Raw genomic sequence first — 17264 nt, forward strand, 5'->3', positions numbered from 1 at the left:
CCGATGACGTCATCGTCACTCGAACACACCCCACGGGGAGTTGATGACATGTGCCAAGTTGATGACATCGCCGACTGGGGATCCTCTGTCGTGCAAAGTATTTCCTTGACACACCTGAGCTCCTGACCACACATAAAGCTTTCATCTGCAGCCTGATGGAGTACTGCTCTCCTCTCTGGGCTGGAGCTCCCACCTCTCACCTTTCTCGGCTTCACGCTGTGAAAGCTGAGTCTTTGGGTCTCTCACTCAGCGCAGGCAGGTCGGTGGTCTTTCTGTCTTCTCCTCCCCAGCTTCGCCCCCACACCCCTGCCCCACCCGCACTGTCTAAGATATCCCCCCCCCTCATATTTCCAAAGGGCACTCAAGGTCCGCCAGCTTGTTTCGAACCTCACATTCCCTCATTGTAATCTGAACTTCCTTATTCTGAACTTAACATTCCCTCTTTCTATTGTAAACACCCTTCTTTGAAACCTGACATTCCCTCGTAGTCTGAACTCCATTTTTTATCCCCCCGCCGCGGGGCGGAAGGGGGATATTGTTGTCACCCGGGTCGTCCGTCCGTCCGTCCGGCTGGCTGGGCATCAACATTTATAGCTGTGAGTGCGATAACTCATAAACGGTTAGCCATATCGATTTGAAATTTGGGTCACACATGTACAACCTGAAAAAGAAGAACCTCATTGATTTTGGGCGTGGCCGGATCCAAGATGGCCGACTGGTGCGGCCATCTTGAAAAAAAATGTTTTTTGTAATAAATGGAAAATCGCTTATCTGATTTCAATTATTTTTCAATGGCGGGGGATTCCCCATCTCTGATGTTTTATTTTACTTTCTCAACCTGACATTCCCTCATTGTAATCTGGACTTCCTTATTCCAAACCTGACATTCCCTCTTTCTATTCTAAACACTCTTCTTCTCATCCTGACATTTCTTAATTGTAATCTGAACTCCCTTATTCTAAACCTGACATTCCCTCATTGTAATCTGAACTCCGTTCCCATTCACGTGCTGCTTTTGTCAGGAGAAGGAAATTCTGTCTCAGGTGCAGTTGATGTATCTCTTCCATGAGCCTGATCCTCTCAGTCTCTTTGAGCTTGACCACAAGTTTCGTGGCTTCGCTGAAGATCATGACGTCGGTGTCACGTTGGATTCCAACCAGCTCGTCCACATTGTTTTGTAACTCCTTGCAGTCCCGCTTCAGTTGTTCCTCCGATTCATCTCCGTTAATTCTCTCCGGGGTTTCCTCTCCACATTCATGTAACAACACAACTCCGGAAGAGAACAAATACATCTTTTACTGCGTTTTCTTTCACAACCCACGTGGCAGGTCGAGTTGATGACACGATGTTGGTGGAACGTCCGCCAGGCTGAACATCCCACCGATAGGTCGTATCTGGATTCGGACCTGAACCAAAACCGAATCAGCTTGTTCTTGTCACCGAACCAACTCATCCGTCTCGTTTCGTCATAACTCGTCCACAATGTTTTGAGATGCGATAGTTATCGAACCTCCAACAACCCTGAGTCTTATCATGTCGCAACTTCAGGTTCTGTCATTATTTATTTCCAACTCACGAAAACCGTCCAGTGGTTTGTCTGGCATTGCATTGTCTAGCGGCCCCTTGCATTGTGCATTATCTTTCGTTGCATTGTCTGGTGGCCCCGCCCCCATCAGGCTGATTGCATTGTCTGGTGGCCCTGCCCCTATCAGGCTGATTGCATTGTCTGGTGGCCCCGCCCCCATCAGTCTGATTGCATTGTCTGGCGGCCCCGCCCCCATCAGGCTGATTGACAGTCGTAGAATCTCCCACCCCTCTGATCCCTTCCTTTCAAAGGATTGCAGTTTCGTGTACATTTCGTGGAATCCTTTCAATCTATTAATATTTCGAGTTCAGTTCAGATTTTGAGTTCAGCTGTCAGAAAAGAATAAGAAGAATGACAAACGGGCACTGATGGGTCTCATTGTTCTTGTTCAGCGATGATGTCCCAATGTCTAATGAGTGTGATCGGATGAGGGATTCTCCACACGTGACTGGTCGCTAATTGATCGGTTTTTAGTTCTATCGGTGGATTATTTTGAGGACTTATGGTGTGTTGAGCCAATGGAGTGTCCGGGCCATCCCTACTTTAGAAGTTTACCGATTTCTTGATATTCATCACAAGTTCAGGTCCAGCCTTGTCGACCATTGCAGTTGGAAAAGGGCTAAACGTCACATTGAGTGCGTGCTTCGTGATGCGGCACCACCGCGTGACCAGGACAGCCGTTCACAGTGACGTCACATTCCCATGGATATCAAATTTTCACAAATATCGATGAAGACTCGCGGATGAAGAAAATGTCGAAAGCTGTCACTAAACTTTTTAACGTTGATCATAAAAAGAAAATCATAAATATTAATATAAGGAGAAAAATATTATTATTAATGACGCAGTGAAGGATTCGGGTTATGAAACAGACATCTCTGTGTGTTGTTCGTGGATCCGAGGAGAAGAATTCCTTCCGTTCCTCCACGTTTCAACCAATTAAAACGACGCATCGCTTTTCCTCCTTGGTCATTACCATCCGTCAGAGGTTATCCCCACCCCTCCACCACTTTGACCAATCGAAGCTCGTTCTGATCCAGAGCTTGTCAGAATGCAGCACGAGGTGCATCGCCGAACGTGATTGGTGCAGTCCTGTTTGCTGGAAACCTTGTGCATAACTCCGCCCACACAACACACGTGGTGTCCTTTGACCAATCAGGAGCAGTGCAGTTACCGTATCGTTTCCTTCAGCTCGATTGGTCTTCTCCCACTCGTGAAGTTGTCGGGATTTTTTTTTCTTGTTGAATCTGTCAGGAGATTATTTTTTTCTTTCTTGTTGAATCTGTGAGGAGATTATTTTTTCTTTCTTGTTGAATCTCAGGTTTCGTGTTTTTATCGAGCATCTTCACCCTTGTTCTCTTGAGTGGTTCTCTGGCCTCTCATTGTCTCCTTCCAGCACAAGGGATGTTTTCCCCAATAATGTGGTTGGGATATTTCTCCTTTGCAATCCACCTGGTTTTCGTTTTGAGTTTCCGTGAGTTCCGTCATTCCATGTGCTGTTAGGGTGAGATCTCGTCGTGATGGGGAACACATCTATCTTTCATTCCAGCAATCTGTGTGTGTGTGTCTGTCTGTTTGTCTGTTTGTCTGCGACCGCCGTTTCTCGACGACCGCCGGACCGATCTCATTGAAACTTGCCAGGAATATTGCCGGGGACCCCCGGATGTGCCTTTTCGAGGTTTGATGTCGATCGGATGAACGGTTCCCAAGTTACGGCCATTTATCTGTCGACCAATGGCAAGACACGGTGCTATGACGTCACTAATATTAATTTTTTTTATTATTTTTATTTTTTTGCACGATTGACGGTCCGATCTGATTGAAACTTGCCAGGAATATTGCTGGGGACCCGCTGATGTGCCTTTTCAAGGTTTGATATTAATCGGACAAGCGGTTCCCAAGTTACGGCCATTTATCTGTCGACCAATGACAAGACACGGTGCTGTGACGTCACGAATGACGGCACAATTTTTATTTATTTATTTATTTTTGCACGATTGACGGTCCGATCTGATTGAAACTTGCCAGGAATATTGCTGGGGACCCGCGGATGTGCCTTTTCGAGGTTTGATATTAATCGGACGAGCAGTTCCCAAGTTACGGCCATTTATCTGTCGACCAATATCTGCGAGAGAGGGGAACGGGAGAAGGGGGATTAGAGTGGGGGCGAGAGAGAGGGGCGAGAAAGGAGGGGAGAGAGGAAGGGTGAGACTAGGGGGGGATAGAGAGGGGGCAAGAGAGGAGGAGAGAGAGGGGGGCAAGAGAGGGGGGATGAGAGTGGGGGGCGAGAGAGGGCTGCAATGCTGGCACGCACCTACGGGCACGCCCCTATGGGCCCGTACAAGTGTTTTAAATTTCAACTTGATCGGACGCTTGGTCTGACAGCCAGAATTATTTTAAAAAAATTTATTTTAATTTTTTTTTTTAATAAGGCTCACTTGGCTGTGTTTGGTTGGGTTGAGGGTAAAGGAGCAGAATCTGAAATGTGAATCCTATCCAGGTTCCTCCTGATGACTTCATCTTTACTTTTTGCTGAAATGTTTTTGATATGGAGCAGCTCGCCATTTCTCTTCAGGAGGAAATACGTCAACAAATCAAGTGGTGGGCACGAAATGGGTTGCCAGTTTGTGAAGAGCAAGGCAAGGTTCCAGACTGGATATAAAACACACAAGATGTCCATTGGAATGTTCTAACTTGCTATTTCTGTTGAGGTTCAAAGTGTAATCTCAGAAATAAAAGTTGTCATCTGTCTGTATGTTCACGTTTTTTTGCAAAGACCGCTGGGCTAACAACCACCACATTTAACACACAGACCAAGTCTGATCCAGGGTTTGTCCTCAGTGTATTTTCATTCGCCACCACAACCTTTAAAGACCGTTAATAATCCAAAAATACCGAAGACCCCATACACCCTTTAAGACCATCAAGAGCCTGAAGAGCCTTAAATACCTGAAAATCAATAAGACCCTTTCAGACCTCGAAGATCATTTAAGGCCTTGATGACCCCAAAGACTCCGAAAGACCTCGAAGACTCTTCGGACCCATGAGACCCTTACGACTCGGTCCATGCGTGAAGCCATCTGTGAAGCCTTGTGACTCTTCGTGTATTAATTGCATCAGTTGCACCCTGACCACACGTACATCTAGTATTTGCGTGCTATCGCAATGTATGCCTGTTGTTGATTTAATGGTTAGATTGATGGGTTTGGGACCCTGGAGTCCTGAGTTAAAATCCTGCTTTACTGTTCAATTAATACTAGCTGGGGTTGACTCAGCCTGCCATCCTTCTGACGTCAGCAACCGAAGTACCAGCTTGTTGGGATGATTGAGCTGTTGAAGTATCCTGTGTTCAAGTGGTGACCCGTCCAGGACAGGAGACTGCTTTGGCAGCACTGATACTCTCTGCAGAGTATGATAGCAATGGATTTGACTGGATTGCAATTACTGCAATGAAGGACTGTACCGATTTGGTCTTCCATTTTAATTCATTTATTTTAATGTCATTACATATTAAATCGAGTAATAATATAAACTACATGGGTCAGTGTCATGTGTCCCATCAAAGTGGCACGGCTTGGTACCTGACTTGGTACCCGGCTTGGTACCCTGTCATCATTGCCAGCAGTTATAAAATGGTAGTTCTGATTACATCTCTCATTAACTACGGAACACACCAGTACACAAACACCACACAACACAATTCCTGGGGAGGGTGTGCAATCTCTGATTGATCCTTTTCTTGTTTCCTTTTTGTGGTGGATTATGCAGCTTCTCAATCCTGTATGGTTTTGGAATTTGCTTGTGGTGGAGGTAAGTGCTTACCTAAAAGTTGGGTTTGTGATGGAGAGGTGGACTGCCCTGATGAAGATCGTTCTGATGAAGATCCAGCAACCTGTAGTGAGTTCAAGTACTGTTTTATATCCCAATATGGAGTTTAATTATCTCATATTTTTCGTTAATTATATCAACATGACCTCTTTGTGGGTGCTATGACTATTTTTGAGCTCATCGGCCTGGTATTTAGGTCATCTCTTTACGAGATGACCTAATAAAACCAGTCTCGATGTCCGTACGTACGTACGTCCGCATTTTTTCTTCCGATTTTCTTGATATTTGGTATGTGGGTAGATGTCGATGATGCACGACGCACGACGAATACAAGATAATGCACGACGGTATGACCTTTGACCCGATTGAAGGTCAACATCAAGGTCACTCCAAAGTTACGAAATCGTCCATTTTCAAAATCTATCTCCTCCGCCGTTTATTATCCGATCTTCTAAATTCCTTCGGATTCTGATAATATGGAACAATATCTAAATTTGGTCTGGCCGGTTTTTTGAAATTCGTCCTAGTTATCGAGTCACGTGTCTTCAAAGTTGGAAAAATCGTCGATGTGATACGGTCAAAAAAAAATTCGTCCGATCTTGATGAAACTTGGCATGTAGGTCGGGGTCGATGAGTGATGCAAGACGGTTTGACTTTTGACACGATTGAACGTCAAGGTCAAGGCCACTCCAAAGTTGCGAAATCGTCCATTTTCAAAATCTGTCTCCTCCGCCGTTTGTGATCCGATCTTCGAAATTTCTTCGGATTCTGATAATATGGAACAATATCTAAATTTTTACTCCCGGGCTTTCGTCTGTACGTTGAACCAAAAGACAAGACGACATCGAAGCCATTCTAAGACGATCAGAGATCCACATCTACAGAGCTTCAGAGATGACCGTCACCCCCAACTGGGGGTAATTTTTTGTTGTGTTTTTTTCCCTTCATTACAAAAACAAAACAGACCTGTGGTCTTCCTTCAATAGTGGTGATGGCGATGCCTTACAATGCTTTTGTTTCAGACAATAGGACCTGCCCTCCTACGGAGTTGGCATGTGGTGGTCCGGTGACAAGTCAATGTGTACCAAAGGCTTGGCTGTGTGATCGGGAGAAGGATTGCCACAACGGAGCCGATGAGATTGATTGTGGTAAAGATGCTGTGCATTCATTGGTTGAGGTTATTTCATAAGCTGATTACCGGTGCACGTTTACCATGGACTGTGAGGAGGTTTTGGAAACGTTTATTGGGGGGGGGGGTGAGTGGGTTATGCATGCCATCAGTCCTTTGCCAGGTCGAAGTTTGGGTTTGGGATTTTTATTTTTGTATACGTTGTCGAGGCTTGTGTGAGAGCGAACACACAACGCACAGCAAGGGGGCAAGAGACGAGGGGTGGGAGTGGGAAGGACAAAACAGTGGGGAACAGAGACATGAGGAGATCTGTGGAAGGGAGAGGGATGGGGTGGGGAACATGGGGAATACAAGATGGACATTACAGGGACTTTCAGGAAGGAAAGCAGGGAATTTGGAGGAGGTGGGTTTGGGTGGCTTATCGGGGAAGAAAAGATTGAGGATTTGGATGGGGACGATAAGATGTGGTGGTGAACAGCTGTTTTGAAGGCCTGGAGGGAAGAGTGGGATTGAATAGAGTGAGGGAGTTTATTCCAAAGCCAGGAAAAAAAAAACGAATGAAAGAGTGAAGGTGAGCAGTGATTCGTGATTTTGGTAGTTTTACCAGAAGGGGGTTGTTCGCGAACCTTGAGCGCCCTGCGGAATGTGGTGGGGACAAATCGCAGAGAGAGCAGGGGGGGCTAGGCTGGAGAGGAGACGGTAGAAGACAGAAAGACCACCGACGAGCCTGCGATGAGAGAGTGAGAGGCCCAAAGCCTCATTGCGGGAGATGCCAATGATCCGAAATGCCTTGGTTTCCACAGCGTGAAGCCGAGAAAGGTGGGAGGCAGGAGCACCAGTCCAGAGGGGAGAGCAGTACTCCATCAGGCTGCGGCCGAAAGCTTTGTAAGTGGTCTGGAGCTCAGGTGAGCCGAGAAAGGACTTTGCACGATGGAGGATTCCCAGTCGTCGACTGGCTTTGGAGGCCAGGTTTGAAATGTGGCTTTCCCAGGAAAGGTCATGGCAGATAGTGAGACCCAGAAGCTTGAAAGAAAGGACTTCTTCCAGAGGATTGTTGAGAAAGTGGATGGGGGAGGGGGGTTCTAATCGGTCCTTTCGGAGAGACATTGTGAAAGTGTGAGATTTGTCCGGATTGAAAGACATGTTCCACGTGTTGGACCAGTTTGTGATTTCACCCAGATCTGCATTGACCGAAGAAGCTGCCGCTTGCCGGTCTGAGGGATGACCGTCGGTATGGCAGAGGGTGGAGTCATCAGCAAAGAGATATAGAGGATTTTCCAGAGAGTCGGAGAGATCATTGATGAAAACCAGAAAAAGAACAGGGCCCAGAACGCTACCTTGAGGAACTCCTGCCTGGACAGGAAGAGGGGATGACAGAACTCCATTTGGGGCCACACGTTGACTTCAACAGGAGAGGAAGTCCGCGAGCCATGAGTGGAGATGTCCTTGAATACCATAGGAAGAGAGTTTGGTGATCAGGGCAGGGTGCCATCTGGACCGTGTCAAAAGCACGTGATATTGTTGTGGGCCGGGGTTCGGTGGCGAGCACGACCGCTAGATGGAGCAGTACAGTCAGCTCCACCAAACCCCTGGAATCTAGATCGTCACCCTTGGACAACTCCGAAGGTACGGGTCCCTTACGGGACCGTGAATCTTCAATAAATCAACCGCGTGGGCACAGGGTTATTTGCGAAACTTCAAAATTCCTCGAGGCACACGTGGCGAACGACCGAGTATTCGCACCCTCGACGGAGCTCGAACGGGACGAGCCGTAACCGTGCTCGAGCCGTGCGTAACCCGAACAGATGGTTGCGGAGGTCCCGTCGGTCCAAATGCACAACGACAGCAGCAACAGCCTTCTTAATCACCTACCACGCACCGTGCCAAGCCAATGAAGGAAAGGACAAAGACGAGCTGAAACATTCAACAAAAGGAATATTTATTTGCAATAGGGACACATAAAGGGTAGAGTTAAACTGACTAAAAGAGAAATGGAAATTTATACACAAGCATTTATACAGTTCTACTTGAACAAGACAAGCCCGCACACAGACACGTACCCAAAGAAAAGAGATGGACCTCAAGGGTCTTTATTATTCCTTCATCTCGGAGGGAAGTCGAGCTGAGGAACGAGAACGTGGCTTGCTCCCTGGTCGCGAGCACGCGGCTGGACGTCCACCCCTTCCCGGAGCTCCGGTCGCCAGAAGATGGACCAGGGCAGCCAGACACAGACCAGCGCCAGCGACAAAATGAGGCCAGACCAGCATCGAGCAGACCAGACCAGTGCCAGTGAGATGCGACCAGACCGGCATCGAACAAGATGCGACAGGCCAGCGTCGAGCAGACCAGAGAACCAAAACAGCGCTCGAGCGGACAGAGAACCAAAACCAGCGCTTGAGCAGACAGAGAACCAAAACCAGTCCAGCGTCGGCGACGAGACGAGAGCAGACGGGGCGCGATTATTCCTCCTCACACTCGTCCCGACAACCACACTGACAACCATACGTGGTCAGAAGAACCGATTGGAGCAGAGGAAGAGCAGCAGATATTTTCAGGGAAATTTGTCAAAATCAGATCCAGAAGAGATGGAGTACCATTGGTTAAGATCCGGATTCGGAAGTTGACCGATTGAGTCAGTCCCAATGAGTCGCAGAAAGCTTTTGCTGAAGTGCCATGACAGGTGAGAGAGGTACCCACACCCAGCCAACTGGCATGATGACAATTGAAGTCGCCACATATGAGGAAGAGAGAGTTTGGATGAGAAGATAAAAGTTGGTCCATGTTTTCGGATAGTGAGGTGTAGGTGGAGTCATCACTGTTTGATGGACGGTACAGAACACATATAAGCATGAGGTGGGAGTGGAGGGGAAGCCGTAGCCAGAGGTATTCCTGGGGGTGTGGGGGAGTGGGTGCAGTGCATGGAGAGTGAGGAATAGAGTCTTTGATGAAGAGAGCAATTCCTCCACTAGGACGAGGCTCAGGTCTGTCAAATCGGAGGAGGGAGTAACCAGGGAGAGATACTTAGGAGTCAGACACGTCTTGTGGGAGGAAAGTTTCTGTTAGGCAGATTATGTCTGGTTTGCCAGTGGCAACCTGTATGTAAAGATCTGAAAGGTTTGAGCGAAGGCCCCGGATATTTGAGGTCCACACTGTTAATGAAGAGGGAGGGAAAGAGGCTTTTGGTGCAGGGGGTGGGGGGGGAGGGGGGGGCTGGGCAAGGGATGGGGGGGGAGGTTAGGAGGGTTGTTTAAGGAGTGTAGGGGATTGCAGAATGGCTAGGGGAAGTGCCGGATGAGGAGGAGAAAAGGCTCTGTGGTGCTGAGGGAGAGGGGGGACAAGTGAGGGGGAAGAAGGCAGTTGAGGATTTGAGGAGGTGGAGTGAAGAGATGGAGGTGAGACGGCAGTGGAAGGAGGCAGCTTTGTGGATGAGAGGGGGGCAACTTTGAGGAGGATGTGTGAGGGGATGAATGGTGGAGAAAGGTGAGGGGGGAGTTTTTGAAAGAGGTGAGAGGGAGGCTTGGAGGGAGAAGAGTGTGATGGTTGCTTTGAGAGTGAGGGGTGAGTTGGCACTAAAATTGGAAAAAAAGAATGCTTGATGGATGCAATAAAGGTAAATTCAAAGAATGGAGAAAAGAAACGCTGGAACAGTTGGATTTTTTAGTCAAGGTATGAAGGAGAGGTCGAATTGAAAGCAGTCTGTTGAAATAGAAGAGTAATGCATTATGATACAGAAAAGAGTACCACATGTGTGAAAGAGGAAGATGAAGCATTATAAGAAATCGTTTTTATTGTTATTATTATGATTATTATTATTATTGTTTGAGAGAGTTTTCATCAGATTAGGTCATGGAAGTGTTGCACAAAAAATCGTGAGGTGAATGGTTAAATTGGATCGGTAAACGCAGGGGGTCTAAACAGATCACGTGGTTATGGGAGAAGCACTTGGCTCTGGGAGGTGTGTAGTCAAAGTGAAATTATTTATTTTAAATAAGGATTGCGTAACATTCAGAAAAGGGAAGGTTGAAGTAAAATCGTGGAAGTGTATGGTGAATTTGGAACTGTAAACGCAGTGTGAAGCTGCTGGGTCGATGAAAAATACCAGGAAGAGAGAGAGAGAGAGAGAGAGAGAGAGAGAGAGAGAGAGAGAGAGAGAGAGAGAGAGAGAGAGAGAGAGAGAGAGAGAGAAAGAGAGAGAGAGAGAGAGAGAGAGAGAGAGAGAGAGAGAGAGAGAGAGAGAGAGAGAGAGAGAGAGAGAGAGAGAGAGAGAGAGAGAGAGAGAGAGAGAGACATGTGGTTACAGGAGGTGTCGAGATCAAAAGCATACAAGGAAGATTATTTTTTGATGTATTTTTGAAGAACAGGTAAGATTCAGGAATGGAGGGTTGGAGGAAGAACTCGTGAAAGTAATGGTGAGAGAGGGCCAGCTCAGTAGAATAAAGATGGTGTGCCGGCAGAAGGAAGAAAAAGAAGAAGAGGAAGCAGAAAAGAAGAAGAAGAAAGATCGAAACTCGTAAGTGTGCAAGGAGAAAGGTTGTTTTTTTGGGGGGGGGATTTAAGACAAGAAATAGTGTTTAGTTGGGAAGGATGGGGGACGTTGGGAAAGTGGGGACATTTGGGGACATTGGGGTTCGGGGACATTTAAATGCTCTCTTGTGGTTTTATGTAGAACACCGCGGTCACAAAGAAAACGATGCTCTTTGGATGTTTTATCATGATGGGAATACCCTGCTATGCTGCCATTCATCCCCAAATACTGTCTTCTCTCCGGCTCACCTCACAGTTCCTTCACGTGCTCTTGCACTGCCTCCATTCATGCCCCACCCCGCCACGATTCCTCTTTCCTTCACGCTGCCTCCCCCACCTCACGCTGCCCCTCCCCTTCGGGCTGCCCCTCCCCTTCACGCTGCCTACCACCCCCCGCCCCCACTTTCATGCTGCCTTCCCCTCCCCTCAGGCCACCTTCCTTTCCCTCTCTCGCTGGCTTCCCTTCCCTCCCCTCTTTCTGTCTACACTTCCCTTCCCTCTCTTCCTTCCTTTCCCTCCCCTCTCACTGCATTACCTCTCCTCCTCTCTTTCTGTCCACACTTCCCTTCCCTCTCAGCCTTCCCTTCCCTCCCCTCTCACTGCATTCCCTTTCCTCCTCTCACACTGCCTTCTTTTCTCCTCATCCTATCCTCCTCCCAAGCTCCCTCCACCACCACACAACTCTCTTGGGGTCGAGGAGAGGAACAGGGGTCAAAGAATTTGCGAATTGGACAAATGAAAGTTGTTTGTTTTGATCAGTCAGAGCAACCGCTCAGATCAATTCCACAATTCCTCTCAGGTTAACAAGAGATTGTTGAGCTTATCGTATGTGTGGAAATTAAATAAAGGCACAAATACTGGTGCATTTTTTTTCCATGATTGATGGAAAACATCCTCTGTCCACCCTCCCCCCACCCCCCCACCCACTCCTACGGACGTCTCTGGGCGGTGTATGGGCGTTGTTTCGTGTAACCCGTTTGAACATGATGTTTTAATGTTCCCAATTTCACTCAATCCTGTACTAATGTTGGCATTCGGGGATCATTCCCACCCCCCCTCCATACCCCCGCTTTCCCTCAAGTCCCCCCATCAAACGCATGTCCATAACACCCCCTTCCCCTCCCCACTACTCCCTCTCTCTGTTTCATGAGACTCCTGGAGTGTATAGTGACGTGTGGTGAGGCCTCGCTCTCCTCCACCCCTTCCAAGCTTTCCCCCATAATGGAGACCATGAATTGTGTTTAGTTCATTGTCATGATCTCATATTTATTCCAACATGTGCATCGACAGGTGAAGGTGAGCTTGCACCTGCACCACCTAGTGATATTCCCAGGAAAACTCCCGGCATGACATCGACAATGAAAGGTGTCATGTTTACTTTTCCTCGGTTTGAAAGCACGAATTGAAGTTTGTAAGACCGTCTAACAGGAGCTTTTAATCCTTTTACAATTTGATCCAAGAATTGAACATGTAACCTGGCTCCACAGGTGAGACTACTCTTGCACCTGGCACCACAGGTGAGACGACTCTTGCACCTGGCACCACAGGTGAGACGACTCTTGCACCTGGCACCACAGGTGAGACGACTCTTGCACCTGGCACCACAGGTGAGACGACTCTTGCACCTGGCACCACAGGTGAGATGACTTTTGCACCTGTGCGGAAAGTCGTACCTGCAACACCCAAGCCACCACGTATCACCATCCTCCCAATTCCCCACACAGGTTTGTAGGTTTGAGTTGGGAGAACAGGATGTTCATGGATTCTATTGAAGTTTGATTTGCTTGTCCACACCATGTCGTTCAAACTCAATGACTGGACGTTTGACAACTTTGGTTTTCATCATGTTTGGAGTTTGCATTATAATATTATTATTTATTTATTTATTTATTCGAGCTTCCACCCATTATCCAACCTGCAGCATTTGCTGATGTGAATCGACTACTTCCCGTCTTCACAGGTAATTGCCATTTTTAATGAGTTTGATTGGTTGGTTGTCATGTTCTTTAGACAAATTTTTTAATTTCCCATCGGTGCTGCCCACCTTTCCCAACTAATTATACTTTAAGCCTATGGTCTGCCTGCTTGTCAAAGCTTCAAGAATAACATTGCATGAAACGAGCCATCCTTTACTCCCAGAAATCATTCCGTTCTTACTTTTCAGCTGAACCTGCTCTTCAAGGAAAGGGAAACAACTCTTCTCCAGCAGCAGTTGCTGTAATTGTCCCACTACGTAAGTATATTTTATTCCATCCTTGGCTCGGACAATCTCCATTGATTTGTCAATGTGCTTCCATTCAAGTGATCAATGACATTTCACAGCTGATCTGAACAAACTGCTCCCCCAGTGCTTCTTCTGGCTTGTGCTGCTGGGTTCTACATTTTCCGCAACCGGCGGCTCCTGGAAGTCAAAACTACACGGTGTGAGAACCCTGAATACAAGGAGACTCCAGATGGTGAAGAGTTTAAAATGGACCGTTCATTTACAGGACAGGTGACCACACGTACCTTGGTGTAAGAAACGTTCTTTATGAATAAGGTTTATCAATACCTGTCAGGTCACTTTTCTGATCATTTTGTTTTGTTTTCAGATGGCTGGAGTGAATGAAGAACAACACTGAAGATACTGCAAGGTTGACCAAGTCGGACATTGTGGTGTTTCTCTTTTGGCCTTTCGGCTGTGAAATGTCACCGTCGACTCCCTGACCCTGGTTGTGAATTCTACTTGAATGTGAAACTACATCATTTTTTATTTATTTATTTATTTTCGTGCCATTGAAATGTTCCGTAATTTCTCCCGTGTTACTTGTTTCACTAAACTCTGTAGAGTGGCTCGACAGGGTCCTCCAATATTTGTACGAGTGACTTAATAATATATATTTTTTCCTGTTCATGTTGGCTTTATTACCTGTTACTGAACAACATCTCGAGCTCAGAGCACCTGTCAAGCCATGCTACTAAACCCCAGCCAAAGTGTGTACAGAGTTGTAATTTCTCATTTTTGGAGTTAATTTACATCCACATGGAAATTGTATTGATGTTTGCACTACTGCTGCCAAATGTTATTGTCTTGACTCTGATTGTATCCAAATTGCTTTTAACATGCGAAGGAAACATTTGAGTGAAACTATTTGTTCAATCTTGTCAGTGTAATCCTGCTGTGTTTTTTGGGATTTGCATGTGTATGCTCCCCTTGTAGTGCGTTTCTGTGTGTTTGCTCTCCAATAATCCTCCACGGTGGATACAACAATAAAATAAATTATGGCTGGGATACAACTTCACCGATGACGTCATCGTCACTCTCACACACCCCACGGGGAGTTGATGACATGTGCCAAGTTGATGACATCGCCGACTGGACATCCTCCGTCATGCAAAGTATTTCCTTGACACACCTGAGCTCCTGACCACATATAAAGCTTTCATCCGCATCCGCAGCCAATTCCCATTGTAATCATTGTAATTTAAACTCCCTTATTCCAAACCTGACATTCCCTCGTAATATGAACTCCTTTATTCCAAACATGACATTCCCTCGTTGAAATCTGAACTCCCTTATTCCAAAGTTGACATTCCCTCTTTCTATTTTAAACATCCTTCTTCTAAACCTGGCATTCCCTCGTAATCTGAACTCCCTTATTCCAAACCTGACATTCCCTCATAATCTGAACTCCCTTATTCCAAACCTGGCATTCCCTCGTAATCTGAACTCCCTTATTCCAAACCTGACATTCCCTCATAATCTGAACTCCCTTATTCCAAACCTGACATTCCCTCGAAATCTGAACTCCCTTATTCCAAACCTGACATTCCCTCGTAATTTGAACTCCCTTATTCCAAACCTGACATTCCTTCATTGTAATTTGAACTCCCTTATTCCAAACCTGACATTCCCTCATAATCTGAATTCCCTTGTTCCAAACCTGAAATTCCTTCATTGCAATCTGAACTCCCTTATTCCAAACCTGACATTCCCTCATAATCTGAACTACTTTTTTCCAAACTTGACATTCCCTCTTTCTATTTTAAACACCCTTCTTCTAAACCTGACACTCCTTCATTGTAATCTGAACTCCCTTGTCCCAAACCTGACATTCCCTCATAATCTGAACTCCCTTATTCCAAACCTGACATTCCCTCATTGTAATCTGAACTCCCTTATTCCAAACCTGACATTCCCTCGTTGTAATCTGAACTACTTTTTTCCAAACTTGACATTCCCTCTTTCTATTTTAAACACCCTTCTTCGATACCTGACATTCCCTCGTAATCTGAACTCCCTTATTCCAAACCTAACATTCCTTCATTGTAATCTGAACTCTCTTGTCCCAAACCTGACATTCCCTCGTAATCTGAACTCCCTTATTCCAAACCTGACATTCCCTCATTGCAATCTGAACTCCCTTATTCCAAACCTGACATTCCCTCGTAATCTGTACTCCCTGTTCCCATTCAAGTGCAGCCTTTGTCGGGATCAGGAAGTTCCGTCTCAGGTGCAGCCGATGTATCTCTTCCATGAGCCTGATCCTCTCAGTCTCTTTGAGCTTGACCACAAGTTTTGTGGCTTCGCTGAAGATCATGACGTCGGTATCACGTTTGATTCCAACCAGCTCGTCCACATTGTTTTGTAACTCCTTGCAGTCCCGCTTCAGCTTGTTCCTCCGATTCATCTCCATTAATTCTCTCCGGGGTTTCCTCTCCACATTCATGGAACAACACAACTCTGGAAGAGAACAAAAACATCTTTTACTGCGTTTTCTTTCACAACCCACGTGGCAGGTCGAGTTGATGACACGATGTTGGTGGAACGTTGCATTGTATTGTCTTGCGTTACATTGTCTGGCGGCCACACCCCATCAGGGTGATTGCATTGTCTAGCGGCCCATTGCATTGTGTAGCGGCCACGCCCCACAGGCTGATTGCATTGTCTGGCGTTGCATTGTCTGGTGCCTGGTGGTCCATTGCATTGTCGAGCGACCCCGCCCCCATCAGGCTGATTGCATTGTCTGGCGTTGCATTGTCTGATGGTCCATTGCATTGTCTGGCGACCCCGCCTCCATCAGGCTGATTGCATTGTCTGGCTGCGAATTGCATTGTGTAGCGGCCCCGCCCCCATCAGGCTGATTGACAGTCATAGAATCTCCCACCCCTCTGATCCCTTCCTTTACAAAGGAATGCAATTTTGTGGAATCCTTTCAATATTAATATTTCGATCAGTTTACAATTCCCCACGATAAAATACACCAGGTTTGTGTTTAAACCGAGTTTGTAGCTTAAATCAATTTTGAGTTCAGCTGTCAGAAAAGAATAAGAACCAGAGTTGGTGTCAAAGCCACTCAATGCTCGCCTGTTTATACTGTTGCGAATTCGCGCCCGCCGGCGTGCGGACGGCCACGTCACTCGAATCGCGACCGCGTCGCCCACCGGACGGACAATTCAGTCGTGACCCTCTCGGAACAACGCCGGGAGCTAGTCACGGGTGGGGGTTTAACCCCACCACGACCGTGCCAATTGCCCACCCGCGCAGAATAGGGTTGCTCGCCAAATTCGATCTACCTTAGTACCTGCGCGGATGGTCGACCGGGCGATCGTACCACACCACAGGCCGACTCCGGACACGATCCGCTAAAGCGGTCCGTTCCGTGCTACAGTGATAACCGAGCGGTGTTATCGTCGGCCTCGACGGTTCCGATTAATTACCGGGCGTATTAAGCCCACGACGAACCCTTTACGTGAAGCAGGATGGAGGGTCAATGAAAGAGGGAAAGAGACGAAGCAGAGCGGGCACAGTTCAACAAGCAAGCATTTTATTCACACGCACACACAGAGAAGCACGTAAGGCACATATTTACAGCAATACACAATCAAAATGCACATATAGTAACCTAACAATAAAAGCAACGATGCAGAGCTACACCCAAATACGCGTACACACGGCAATACTTAAACAGTTCTACTTTAGCCAGACTGGCGCCACCCTCGGACATTCACACCAAAACCCCAAAGAAAAGAAAGAAAGAAAGTCGCGACTTCCCTTTTGTCTCTGGTGAGTCCCTCTCCCGCGACCGTCAGCGTGGTCGCGCCTGGCCCCGACCTCTCTCGCGGCTGGTGAACCCTCTCCGGAACTCCCCGTCCGGACGCACAGGTCCACCTCGCAACGGGCGCTGCCGCGTCTCCCGTCCGTGCCTTTGTGACAGG

The 17264-nt window shown here is 47.1% G+C and overlaps 1 protein-coding gene across 3 annotated transcripts; it reads left to right on the forward strand.

Moving 5' to 3' along the window:
* The first annotated feature begins 2749 nt into the window (after positions 1-2749).
* Positions 2750-14046, forward strand: LOC147008363 (uncharacterized). Of its 3 annotated transcripts, none has more exons than XM_085864965.1 (9): positions 2750-2834; positions 5354-5482; positions 6436-6561; positions 12357-12431; positions 12554-12790; positions 12988-13026; positions 13231-13299; positions 13415-13580; positions 13658-14046. In XM_085864965.1, the coding sequence occupies exons 2-9, from the start codon at positions 5368-5370 to the stop codon at positions 13668-13670; spliced, it is 840 nt and encodes a 279-aa protein (XP_085721091.1). In that variant the 5' UTR covers positions 2750-2834; positions 5354-5367; the 3' UTR covers positions 13671-14046. The 3 variants fall into 3 exon arrangements, with proteins under 3 accessions (XP_085721091.1, XP_085721090.1, XP_085721089.1); XM_085864964.1 differs by lacking the exon at positions 2750-2834 and adding an exon at positions 2841-3089; XM_085864963.1 differs by lacking the exon at positions 2750-2834 and adding an exon at positions 2841-3059.
* Positions 14047-17264: the final 3218 nt, after the last annotated feature.

The sequence above is a fragment of the Eptatretus burgeri genome, chromosome 19, assembly GCF_056783735.1.
Source record: "Eptatretus burgeri isolate ZD-2024b chromosome 19, Ebu_testis_v1, whole genome shotgun sequence".
Classification (NCBI taxonomy): Eukaryota; Metazoa; Chordata; class Myxini; order Myxiniformes; family Myxinidae; genus Eptatretus; species Eptatretus burgeri.